General features: G+C 38.8%; 1 protein-coding gene across 1 annotated transcript in view; it reads left to right on the top strand.

Moving 5' to 3' along the window:
• The window catches only part of SLC24A4 (solute carrier family 24 member 4), a 150,671-nt gene that overhangs the window by 105,236 nt on the left and 32,085 nt on the right, over positions 1-13,350 (top strand). The window contains exons 7-10 of the mRNA XM_070733623.1: positions 5,284-5,358; positions 7,497-7,522; positions 8,328-8,381; positions 11,860-12,002. Coding sequence (XP_070589724.1) covers positions 5,284-5,358; positions 7,497-7,522; positions 8,328-8,381; positions 11,860-12,002 — 298 coding nt within the window. The remainder of the gene's footprint in view (positions 1-5,283; positions 5,359-7,496; positions 7,523-8,327; positions 8,382-11,859; positions 12,003-13,350) is intronic.

Here is a 13,350-nt window from a genome sequence, read left to right as displayed (position 1 = left end):
TATTAATACCACCCTGTAACTCCCTGGTCAGACCACATCTGGAGTACTGCGTTCAGTTCTGGTCACCACACTTCAAAAGAGACATAGAAACTCTGGAGACGGTGCAGAAAAGAGCAACTAGAAACCAAGACTTATGAAGAGAGATTGCTGGAACTGTCCATGGATAGCCTAGAGAAAAGAAGGACCAGTGGGGACATGATAGCAGTCTACAGGTACTTGAGGGGATGCCACAGAGAGGAGGGGGTCATGCTGTTTTCCAGGGCACCAGAGGGCCAGATGAGGAACAATGGTTGGAAGCTGACCAAAGAGAGATTCAACTTAGATTCAACCTAGAAATAAGGAAGAACTTCCTGATGGTCAGAGCGATCAGCCAGTGGAACGGCCTGCCAGTGGAGGTTGTGAACTCCCCAACTTTGGACATTTTCAAGAGGAGATTGGACTGTCATTTGGCTGGGGTGCTGCAGGATTTCCTGCTTAAGCAGGGGGTTGGACTTGATGACCTGCAAGGTCCTTTTCAACTCTAATAAATAAATAAATAAAACAGCCTATTTTAGCATTATGTAAGTTGGCCTTCTCTTTCAATAGATAAGAGAGTTAGAGTAACTATTCTGACCCTGTAGATGTGTTGGGTTTAAAACCTCAGAATTCCCAATCAGCATAAAATAATGCACGCTTCCTGATTTTTTAAAAAAACAGCAGGTTAAACTTTTTTCTCCTAGCTAGCAAACAGCTGTTCAACACATTGCCAAGATTTAGATTACTAGAGTTGGAAGGGACATTGTAGGTCATCTAGTCCAGCCCTTGCCCCCTGCTCTAGTAAGAATCCCTGCACCATTTCTGACAAATGGCAATCCAATCTCCTCTTGAAAGTCTCAATTGTTGGAGCTCTCACAACGTCCACAGGCAAGCTGTTTCTGTACACGAAGTAGAGTTCAAATGAACTGGAATATTTCATTACCATTCTGAGCCTTTTTGCCCTCCCTGATAGGACTGGGAGTTCATGGCCACTCTTCCTACTAACTTAAGTCATAATGACCTAGCCCACGGGGTAGGCAAAGTTGGCTTTTCTATGTCATGTGGACTTCAACTCCCAGAATTCCTGAGTTAGCATGATTAGCTCAGGAATTCTGTGAGTTGAAGTCCACATGTCATAGAAGAGCCAACTTTGCCTACCCCTAGCCTAGCCTATCCCATGTGGGAGTCCATACATCAGCTCTAGTTCTTGTCTTTGAGCAGATATGTTGATCTGATGATGATATCTGCCTTTTATTATGATCAGATCACTGCTTGACTGCTATTCAGGGTCATCAATTTTGAGGGAGAATGGAACTATTAACTTGTCACTTCCTGACAATTTCCAGAGAACTTTGGCAAATTTCCTGAGATCCTGGTGGGCAGTTTTCTTGAGGCCTTAGTTGCCAAGTGGAATACCAGAGTGATGGCAGCCTTAGAGAGGTGTGTACCCAAGCAACAACTCCCACATCATAGATTTCAGGGAACTGAGCTTAGCAACGTACTATGGGAAATAACATGACCAAAAGGAATAGAATAGAATCCCACTAACTTGAAATAAGACCAAAAATAAGTGTTGTCAGACACGGGTAACAGCTGAGATCGGAGTCTACGCTGTAGTGATAAGAATGACCAAAGGCAAATATTGTTTCCACTTTTACTGCATCCTCAGATTGTCATTTATCAACCCTCTTTAAAATGACCTGAATTATCCTTCTTATGGAAGGATGAAAGAACAACTGCAAAACAGGCTAATGTTTAATCCCAGGAAAGTGTTTGGGTTTTTTTGGTTTGGGATAGGGTTGTATTATCCCAGTCAAAACTGGCTGGTAATCTGTGGGCCCTTCTGGACTTTCACTCCTGCTGAAGCAGGTAGCAGCCTTCACTGTGAAGGCTTTCACACAAACAGGCAGTTCCCAGATTATCTTTTTCATCTGCCCTCCTCTTGAGATTAGACCAGCTTCTTCCTTTTTAATTCTGTGTTCTGAAAACCCCTGGTTAAGATCTAGCTATTCCTAAAGGTTTAGGATGGAAAGTACAGTAGTGGGGGGAGTCCCCTTTCTTATGGTTTGCTTATTCCCTTTGAATACCATTTATTGAATTGTAATCTGTTGCTTCATCTTCTTCTGTTTGTTATTTTGATATACTGCTTTTAATCCTCCTACTGGAGAGTGTTTTGTAAGCCTCTCTGAGTCTCCGTGGATTAGAGTGCCATATAAACCCTAGTAAATAAATAAACAAGCATGCAAGTAAATAAATAAATAAAAGCCCATTGCTTTGTCCACCTGACATTTATGAACATTGTAGATCTAAAGCAGACTCATATTTAATCTCTAAATTATGTTCCAAATAACTTTTTTTTCCTTTATGGAAAATTTAAATGTTTCCGGTAATAAACAATAGGACTAAACCAGCTATAATTTATTTGATAAAAGTTATAGATAAATATTAATTCTATCTTTAGTCTCAGTAGGGACTGGCAAACTTTGCTAAACAAAGAAATTATTTTTGCAAAGTTTTGGTAGCTATTTATTCATTTATTTGTAAATCTGAATTTGTTCCTTGTTCTGTTGTTTACATTTCAATAGATTTATATGCATTTTCATTGTGGTTGGCTAGTAGCCTATCTAGCCTTTTACTCTTTAAAAAAAATAATGCACAGATTGACTGAAATTATTCTTACTAGAGTGCTTCACTTTAGCAGGATTGTGTCTGCTTTATTACTCTACTTCCATATGAAAAATCACTAGTCATTGATTTTTTTAATTTTCTGTTTGTAAATGATGTGTAAAGTGGTTTACCACATCTGTAGTGCTTTTAGCTTTGTTCTTTCAGGAAATGGACTTTTAAATTGAAGACTTTAAGCAAAGTTGTTTCTGTCCCCTCACTGTAATCCCATTGAAAATTGAGTAACTGCTCCTTAAGTAACAATTAAATGTACTTTTAAAGCAACATGCCACACGATGATTATGCAATTCCTTTGATTCACTGGAATCAAGATAGTTAGGAACTTTTCTTACATCAGTTTAGAGCAATTCTTTTCCTGTTTAAAAGGTCTAAATTTCCTGTTTTCTTTTCTTCCTGGTGGGAAGAGGTTTTGAATGATCACTATTTTCTAATGTCTTTGGAGTATTGCTTGTTCTGTAAACACGTTTCTCTGTTGGAGCTTTTAAGTAGATAATCCTAAAACATTCTCTTCTGGAGGTTGAGGTTTATTATATAATCTTAGCTATTTATTTGACCCTTCACCCCAGTAATTATTTGGAAATATGTTTTGCATGTTATTCTGAACCATGATTAACTGTGGTTTATTAAACATGTTCACACACTCTGTTAAACAAATCCAGACAAAAAAATCATTGTAGCTTAGCAGAATATGTAAATAGCTGCTAGTAAACCAACAAAAAAATATTTATGATATAATATTCTTGTTCCTGTTGGATCAAGGTTACCAGTTAGGGGTTAAGGTTAGAGTTAGAGTAATTGATGAACTAAGAAAGGTTGTGTGTCACCTGAAAGTTTAACAGCTTTTTGTGTGATACTTTGGGAGATTCTATAGTGCACTTAATCAGATGCTTGAGAGGTTATCTGAGTGTCAAGGTAAGAAGAATCCTGTTGTTATTGTAATTAAATTGGTTATTAATTATTGGATGATAATAGAAAGCACTAGCATTTAATACCCATTTTCACACATAAGCATAATTGTCTCTATTCATTTTATAACTTAGAATGGCATGAACTTTCTCATTTATGTATGTGGACTACAAACCACAAATCATATGCTACAGCAAATATCTCATTCTTTAAGATGCCACATTTTTGTTTTGTTTTTCTAAAAGAGATTGACACCCTTCTTTATCATTCTGTCTGATTGATTTATTTAGTTATTTATTTGATTTGTAGCCTTCCTACTTAGAAACATAGAAAATTGATTGCAGAAAAAGACCTCATGGTCCATCTAGTCTGCCCTTATACTATTTCCTGTATTTTATCTTAGGATAGATATATGTTTATCCCAGGCATGTAGTTACTGTGGATTTACCAACCATGTCTGCTGGAAGTTTGTTTGTTCTACTACTCTTTCAGTAAAATAATATTTTCTCACGTTACTTCTAATCTTTCCCCCAACTAACCTCAGATTGTGCCCCCTTGTTCTTGCGTTCACTTTTATTTATTTATTATTTATTTTATTATTTAGATTTGTATGCCGCCCCTCTCCGCGGACTCTCCTATTAAAACGTCTCTCCTCAACCTTATTTAACCCTTTAACATATTTAAATGTTTCGATCATGTCCCTCCTTTCCCTTCTGTCCTCCAGACTATACAGATTGAGTTCATTAAGTCTTTCCTGATACGTTTTATGCTTAAGACCTTCCACCCTTTTTGTAGCCTGTCTTTGGACCCATTCAATTTTATCAATATCTTTTTGTAGGTGAGGTCTCCAGAACTGAACACAGTATGTGGTCTCACAACACTCTATACATTGGGATCACAATCTCCCTCTTCCTGCTTGTTATACCTCTAGCTATGCAGCCAAGCATTCTACTTGCTTTCCCTACTGCCTGACTGCACTGTTCACCTATTTTGAGACTGTTGGAAATCACTACTTGTCAAACCTCTCTGGGTGGTTTATAAAGAATAATTTAAAACATTTAAAAAGTTGAATAAAAATTCCAAAATTACTTACATTTTCATTTTCATTGATTGATTAAGTTATTTATTTGATTTGTAGGCTTCTTGCTTGTCAAACTTCCCTGGGTAGTTTACAAAGAATAAAAAAACATTTAAAAATTGTTCCATTCCAAAAATGTAGCACATCCGTTGCACTGAGGGCAAAGAAACACAAAATACACTTCATTACATAGGTTCATTTTGCATCCTGCTGAGTACTGGGTTCTACAACCCATTGCTACTGTTTTGCACTCACGTGTGATGCTTCTGCGCATGCGCAGAAGCATCCTGGGTGTGCGGAGCCTCCTACCGCCGGCACTACCAGTTCACAGAATCAGGATGAACCAGGAGCAACCCACCACTGATCTTGCCCGATGTATGAGAACAAGATTGTGTAGTAAAATACAATTCCTTAAAGGGGATATATTTTAATTAATAGCAATGCTAACTGATAAGTGATAAGATTGTAGTGAGATGTGAATGCCTATATGAACCTTATTTCATCAGCACTTGTTGGTTTCAGACTGTGTGGCAAAATCTAAAATCCAAGCATTGCCAAGATAGAGTTTGCTGTATGGTATAATTGTATCCTTTTTATAGGTGGTCCGTCTCACTTGGTGGTCTGTGTGCAGGGATTCTGCCTACTACACTCTGTCTGTAGTAGTCCTTATTGTGGTAAGTTTTATCTTTTTTTCTTCACCATGTTCTTGTACATAGCTGAGCTTGAGGTTTGGTTCTCAATATACCTCGTTGTGGAAGGACTCCTTAAAGACAAATATGGTGGTTTTCTCATTTTAAAAACCCCACACAAAGGATCTTGGGAACTACTCAAATTTGGTTGGAAGACAGGTGACTATATAAATGCTTTAAGTAAATAAGTAAATAAATGAATAGATAAATAAGATATTAAATGTGTATGATTTAGTCTCCCACAACCTGGTACCCTTTAGATCAGGTTGAGAAGGCAACTTCCTGGAATGACCATGCTAGTTGGGAATTAAGAGGTGTATTCAAACACACAACCATATTCTTATTGGAGTCTACGGAGAGGGGCGGCATACAAATCTAATAAATAATAATAATAAATAATAATAATTGTTTTTGCTCTTGGTTTATTTATTCATTCATTCATTCATTCATTCATCCATCCACCCACCCATCCATCCATCCATCCATCCATCCATCCATCCATTCAATTTTTATGCCACCCTTCTCTTTAGACTCAGGGCGACTTACAACATGTTAGCAATAGCACTTTTTAACAGAGCCACACTATTGCCCCCACAATCTGGGTGCTCATTTTACCCACCTCGGAAGGATGGAAGGCTGAGTCAACCTTGAGCCGGTGGTGAGATTTGAACCGCTGACCTATAGATCTACAGTCAGCTTCAGTGGCCTGCAGTACAGCACTCTACCTGCTGCGCCACCCCGGCTCTTTATGTTTTTAAATTAATCAATTACAAACAATTAATCAGTGGAGAAACTTGCTTCCATAAGTTGTGAATGCTCCAACACTGGAAGTTTTTAAGAAGATGTTGGATAATCATTTATCTGAAGTGGTGTAGGGTTTCCTGCCTAAGCAGGGAGTTGGATTAGAAGACTTCCAAGATCCCGTCCAACTCTGTTATTATTCTATTTGAAATGTTTTTGTTATTTTAATGTTGTAGCTGTTCAGCATGATTTAGTTGAGATGGATGCCTATATAAATGTATTAAAGAAATAAATAAGTAAATCTGGCCATTAGCAGATGGGCCAAAGGCAGCGAATCTTCTGCATTCTTTCATGCTCAACTGCTCTTGAGTTAAATCGAATTGCTGCATAGGCAAATTCCCATTCAGCCTGAAGTCCCAATGGTCCCATTTGGCAGTGATGACAAACAACCAGGAGCAATATTAGAAGCTTTACTATTGTTTCCAATTTCTAAGCTACAATATGATCCTATATTAGGAGATTAGTAGGAAATGTAAGTGACTGCTTAACTCCGCCATCATATGACCTCGAGAAGGGCGGCATAGAAATCTAATAATCAGCTGTAAACTTTGAGAGATGTCCAGAGATGCTAAAAATTGCTTTTAGCGTTATGAACAATTGCTTTTAATTATTTCAGGGCTGACTTTGTTTGTGATAAAAATCCATTAATTCTTCCCAAATGAACCACCTGAAGCGGCCAAATTTTAACAACTGGAAGCCAAATGTGATGCAGGAGTGCCACCTTCACTATAACTTAAATTAAACTATATACCTATTTTTTTCTTAGTACATATTGTACTGAATTTTGTATCAATGAGGTATTTGTCCTGTAAAGTTAGAAAAGCAAGACTGCTTTTTATTTTAAGGAAATCTGTTCACAGGAATTACTTTATTCCAAGCATCTTCAGTGCTTTCTAATTCATGGCCTCTTAACCTGGACTTTGCAGCTCTGTCCACCATCTAATTTAATCAGTGTCTACAACAAACTTTCCAACTTGACCTCTAATTCTCTTTGCTTAGACGTCTTGGAGTAATAATCTTAATATATCAGGAAGTTTCCAGATTTGCCAAGATTGCTCTACCTAAAAAAATGCTATTAAACATTTTGCCAAGCCCCAGTGTTGATGGGGCAACAAAGTGGCCTTCATTACTGAAACAATTATTCAGGACCAAAGATCAGTAGTAACTGAGAATAAAACTACTAACTGATTCTGCCTGGAGACCATTCTATGCTCAGCTTTATATCTATACATGTCAATGTGTTCTATAATGTAGCCAGATTTCTTTTCACTTGATTTATATAATTATTCCATTTTCCCCCTTCATTTTTCACTCTTTTTTAGTTTATATACGATGAGAAAATTGTATGGTAAGTGGTTCTTTTCATTTCCTCACGTTCTTCATTTAAACTTGGACAGGCAGAGCAAATCTGCCCTTTCGGGTTGGATGGAATTAGTTTTTTGTAAAACTTCCAGCACATCCTCCAACTTGGATTCTTTCTGTAATTAGGATAGAAAGATGGGGAGCTATTCTGATCTTCCTGTTATAGGTAGAGACCGATAGTTGAAGACTATTGATGTATCAGTAGAGCAAGAGGTTTTTGGATCTGGAAATCTCATATCTATTTCTAATGGTTTCTTGGCACACTTTGCTTTATTGCCTTCATTAATGATGGAAAGCTATCAGCAGAGTTTTCAAGAATCTAGAATCCTTCTAAAATGTGAGGGCTTTTATGTTGTTAGCAAACCTTTATTTCAAATTATTTATTTATTTATTTACTTATTTCACATTTTGCGGACTCTCAGCTAATTTCCCAGCTAAGGTGATGTGGGTCTTCTTGTGCCTTGGCAATATTTTTGAATAGAAATATTTGAGGGGGGGTTGTTGGAGAGACTGGTTGCACAGCTAGAAGGTAGTTACTGATTGGATTTACCAACACTATGAAGCATTAAGACAAATTAACAAATTGCCACTGGCTGCAGGAAGGAGTGAATAAGAAGTACAAAGAACAGAAAGACATAACAACTTATCTGGTTTAATATATGAAGTGTTAGAGAGGGAGGGAGTGCTTATTCCAGAAAAAATACGTAACATGCATATTGCCCTAGCTATACTACTGAACAAGCAAATGGCCCTAGCTATACTACTAATTTCCTTCCTTTTATTTATTTGAGGTGGGAAAGCCTTATACTCATCATTATGTATTTCTTCTATATACTTATCATGAAGTAAGTACTCTTAACTTCTCCTCTGCGCTTTAAATATGTGTAGCTAATAGGCGTATGAGCTTGCAATGTACTTTGCTAGATTAACTAAGAATAGCTCGGTTTCCTTGCTTTATTGCTGTTAATTTCCCCAACTAGTAGTGGATGTTCTGCTTAAATGTATATTGTCTGCAATAACTTGAGGCTCATTCTTATGGGATCTACATTTGGGCTATTGAAATTGAAGGTGAACAAGAACATTTGGTCTTTATGATAGCCTTTCGCTGCCTAGTGCCCTCCAGTGTGTTGGAAGCCACTTCCATTATCACTAGCCAGCACAGCCTTTGGCAGTAGAGGTTGAAGTAATAGGTACTGAAGTCCAATGTTGCATTATAAGAGCAAAGAGTATGGAATGCATCCAAAAGAAGTACTTTTCCAAAGAAACTAAGGAAGTGGCTGTATATCAGAAATATTCTGCTTGTTTCTTCATATTCAAAATAGCCCATTTGCAAAAGCATTGTAAGCAGCCAAGGTAAGTAATTGGGGGTGGGATGAAGAGGACTGCACAAAGAAAGCTTTAATTCAAAATGAAGCATGCTTGCATTTATGGATTTGGCTTTGGAGAATTTGAATTATTTTTTATATTGGCTATTCATCAGCTCCCCCTTGCAAGAAATGAAGGCTTTTCTTTTGTATGAGTATTTGCAATACTAGGGAAATAATCAACATAATTATTTTACAGCAGTGTCATAAATCATTATATCCAAAACATTTCAGAGGGGAGCATAGAAATAGTTCAAAAGCCCATTTTTTTCTGTCACACACAGCAACCAGAGTTAGAGGTCCTGCTATAAAGTTATGTTGGGTTCAAGGACAATGGCCTCTTCCAAAGGAATCTGGCCTCTCTCTTCCGCATAGCCCTCAGAGCAACATAGATTTTGAAAACACACAATACAGTTAGTCCTTGACTTAGGACCACAATTGGGAATCAGAACTTCCATTGCTAAGCAAGGCAATTTTTAAGTGAACCATGCCATATTTTATGATCATTTTTGCCATGGTCATTAAATCACCACATTAAGTGAAGCACACAGTCATTAAGCAAATCTAGCTTTCCTCGTTGACTTGGCTTATTGGGAACATGTTGCTACATTTTAGTTTCTATATACAGTATGTAACAGAAGTGAGTACATCCCTTCACATTTTGTAAATATTTAAGTATATCTTTTGATGTGACAACAGTACAGAAAGGACACTTGTCTGCAATGTAGTGAGTATACAGCTTGTATAAATGTGCTGTCCCTTCAAAATAACGCAACATACAGGCATTAATGTCTAAACTGCTGGCAAGAAAAGTGAGTACATCCCTAAATGATAATGTCCAAATGGAAGCCAAAGTGTCAATATTATGTACGGCCACCATTATTTTACAGCACTGCCTCAACCCTAGAGTTCACCAGAGCTTCACTGGCTGCCACTGGAGTCCTCTTCAACTTCTTTATGACAGCATCATGGAGCTGGTGGATGTTTCAGGATGCCCCATAGATGCTCAATAGAGTTTAGGTCTAGAGACATGCTTGGCCAGTTCATCACCTTTACCCTCAGCTTCTTTAGCAAGGCAGTGGTCATTTTGGAGGTGGAATACTGCCCTGTGGCCTAGTCTCCAAAGGGAGGGGATCATGCCCAGCTTCAGTATGTCACAGTGCGTGTTGGCCTTTGGGGTTCCCTCAATGAACTGTAGCTCCCCAGTGTCAGTAGCACTCACGCAGCCCCAGACCATGAGATGCCCACCACCATGCTTGACTGTAGGCAATACACAATTGTCTTTGTACTCCTCACCTGATTGCCAGCACACAACTTGACTCAATCTGAACCAAATAAGTTTATCTTGGTCTCACTGGACCACATGACATGGTTCCAGAGACCTATGTCCTTAGTCTGCTTGTCTGCAGCAAACTGTTTCCGGGCTTTCTTGTGTATCATCTTTAGAAGAGGCTTCCTTTTGGGACGACAGTCCTGCAGACCAATTTGATGCAGCATGCGTCGTATAGTCTGAGCACTGACAGGCTGACCCCACTCCCACCTCTTCAACCTCTGCAACAATGCTGGCAGCACTCATACATCTATTTCCTAAAGCCAACCTCTGGATATGGCGCTGAGCACAAGCACTCAACTTCTTTGGTCGACCATGGCAAGGCCTGTTCTGAGTGGAACCTGTCTTGTTAAACTACTGTATGGTCGTGACCATGCTGCAACTCAGTTTTAAGGTCTAGGCAATCTTCTTATAGCCTAAGCCATCTTTATGTAGAGCAACAATTTTCAGATCCTCAGAGAGTTCATTGCCATGAAGTGCCATAGTGAACTTCCAGTGACAGAAGAGAATGAGAGCAATAACACCAAATTTAACACCTCCTCCTTCACAACAGAGACCTTGTACCACTGACTAGTCACATGATTTCAGGGAGGGGACATGGCTACTTGGGCCCCATTTGGGCACTATTGTTTGGGGGTGTACTCACTTTTGTTGCCAGCAGTTCAGACATTAATGGCTGTGTGTTGCATTATTATGAGGGGACAGCAGAGTTACACTGTTATACAAGCTTTATACTCACTACATTGTAGCCAAGTGTCATTTCTTCAGTGTTGTCACATCAAATGATATACTTAAATATTTCAAATGTGAGGGGGGTGTACTCACTTCTGTGACATACTGTATCACCTAGACATGACAATCCCATTGCCTGGCCATAAATTGCTGTAAATATTCCCATTTCTTGTATGATCCAAATGAAAATATAAGCACATTTGCTACCAGTGGGAGAGAAGCCGCCCTGAGTCTCTGGAGAGGGGCGGCATACAAATCCAATTAAAAGAAAGAAAAGAAATAAATATAACTTTCATACAGGTAGTCCTCAACTTATGACCACAATTGAACTCAAAATGTATGTTGTTAAGTGAGAAATTTCTTAAGTGAGTTTTGCTTCATTTTATGCCTTTTCTTGCCAGGCTTGAGTGATTAAGTGAATCACTGCAGTTGATAACGTGTGTAGCATGGATATTAAGTGAATCGGGTTTCCCCATTTGCTTGCGAGAAGGTGACGAAAGGGGATCACATGACCCCAGTAGACTGCAACCATCATAAATATGAACTAGTTGCCAAGCATCTGGATTTTGATTACATGATTGTGAAAAATGGTCCTAAGTCACGTTTCTCAGTGACTTAGGACCATTTAGTGACTTTGAACAGCCACTAAATGTATTGTTGTAAATCAAGGGCTACCCGTATTTGCATTGAAACTAGCAGGATCTAACAGGGTTTAATTTTGGCCAGTCTAATGTAATCATCAGCCAGTTATGCTCAAATTATATGGCACTTGATAAACAGATGTATCACAATCCAACTTGTTCCCAATGGTTATAAGCACCACAAACAAAAGAGAAGAGAGCCAGAGCTATGAACTGTTCTTTGAAACCTTAAGCATTTTTCTCTTTATACTTCTAGATTCAACATGAAGTTGCAGAACTTCTTTACTCTCAAAAGTATGAATGTTGGTAATGGCAACACTGTGAACAGTGAACTGGAAGATGGTAATAAACATTATGACATTAGCCATGATGACCCATCCATACCATTGTTATGGAAAGGTAAGGCTAAGCAGACATGAGCTGAGCAGAAGATCTTAGTACCAATGCTATTCACTATTCGTGATTCAAACTCTGATGGCAGACTTCCACAATCTTAAGATAAAATATTATTTATGTTAATAAATGGGCTGGACAAATACAAGCAATCCAGGGTCACTCATCCTTCTCTGTAATTCTCTGTAATTACATATTCTGGGCCATATATTTATTTAATACGGAGCAGCAATAACAATAGCACTTATAGCACTTTATAGTCAGCACTTTATAGTCCTTTAACAGTCCCCTCTTAGTGATTTACAGAGTCAGCATATTACCCCCCAAAAATTTGGGCCCCTCATTTTACCCACCTTGGAAGGATAGAAGGCTGAAGCAACCTTGAGCGTGGTAAGATTTGAACTGCCAAATTGCAGGCAGCCGGCAGGCAGCAGAAGCAAACTGCAGTACTGCATTCTAACCACTGCGCCACCATGGCTCATAATAAGTCCTATCATATCTGTATGGTACCCTTCTTGAGATGAATCTTAAGGTTGGATTATTCAAAAGGATCCCTTAGCAATGCCCAAGATTTTGCAGGAGATTCTGAGAAGGTTTAAATTCTGATCAATTTTCGGTCACAATTCAAAGTGTTGGTTATGACCTATAAAGCCCTTCATGGCATCGGACCAAAATATCTCCAGGACCGCCTTCTGCCGCACGAATCCCAGCGACCGGTTAGGTCCCACAGAGTTGGCTTCTCCAGGTCTCGTCGACTAAACAATGTCGTTTGGCGGGACCCAGGAGAAGAGCCTTCTCTGTGGCGGCCCCGACCCTCTGGAACCAGCTCCCCCAGATATCAGAGTTGCCCCCACCTTCCTTACCTTTTGCAAGTTCCTTAAAACCCACCTCTGTCGTCAGGCATTGGGGAATTGAAATTTTCCCTTCCTCCTAGGCTTATAGAATTTATACATGGTATGCTTGTATGTATGATTGGTTCTTTAAATTGGGGTTTTTAAGATTATTTTTAATATTAAATTTGTTCACATTGTCTTTTTTATTGCTGTTAGCCGCCCCGAGTCTTCGGAGAGGGGCGGCATACAAATCTAATAAATACAAATACAAATATAAGGTGAGAGTTTTCAAATAATTTAAAAAAGAAAAAAATCTTCCATTATTGGAGTTAATGTTAGACTGAGGATCTTCAGGATCATCATTATCATGCTGGGCAGTAGTGGGATCTACTTACCTTTGCTACTGGTTTGGGAATGGGAGTGCATCAGGCATGCCTGTGCACTTTGCGTACATGCAATGCTTCTGTGCAGATGCAGTGCTTTTTGATAATGTCTAGGTGGGTGGGTGGAGCCTCCCGCCA

This window comes from Erythrolamprus reginae, chromosome 1 (assembly GCF_031021105.1).
Source record: "Erythrolamprus reginae isolate rEryReg1 chromosome 1, rEryReg1.hap1, whole genome shotgun sequence".
Lineage (NCBI taxonomy): Eukaryota > Metazoa > Chordata > Lepidosauria > Squamata > Dipsadidae > Erythrolamprus > Erythrolamprus reginae.
Note: the sequence above shows the minus strand (reverse complement) of the source record. Positions and strands in the feature narration are given on the sequence as shown.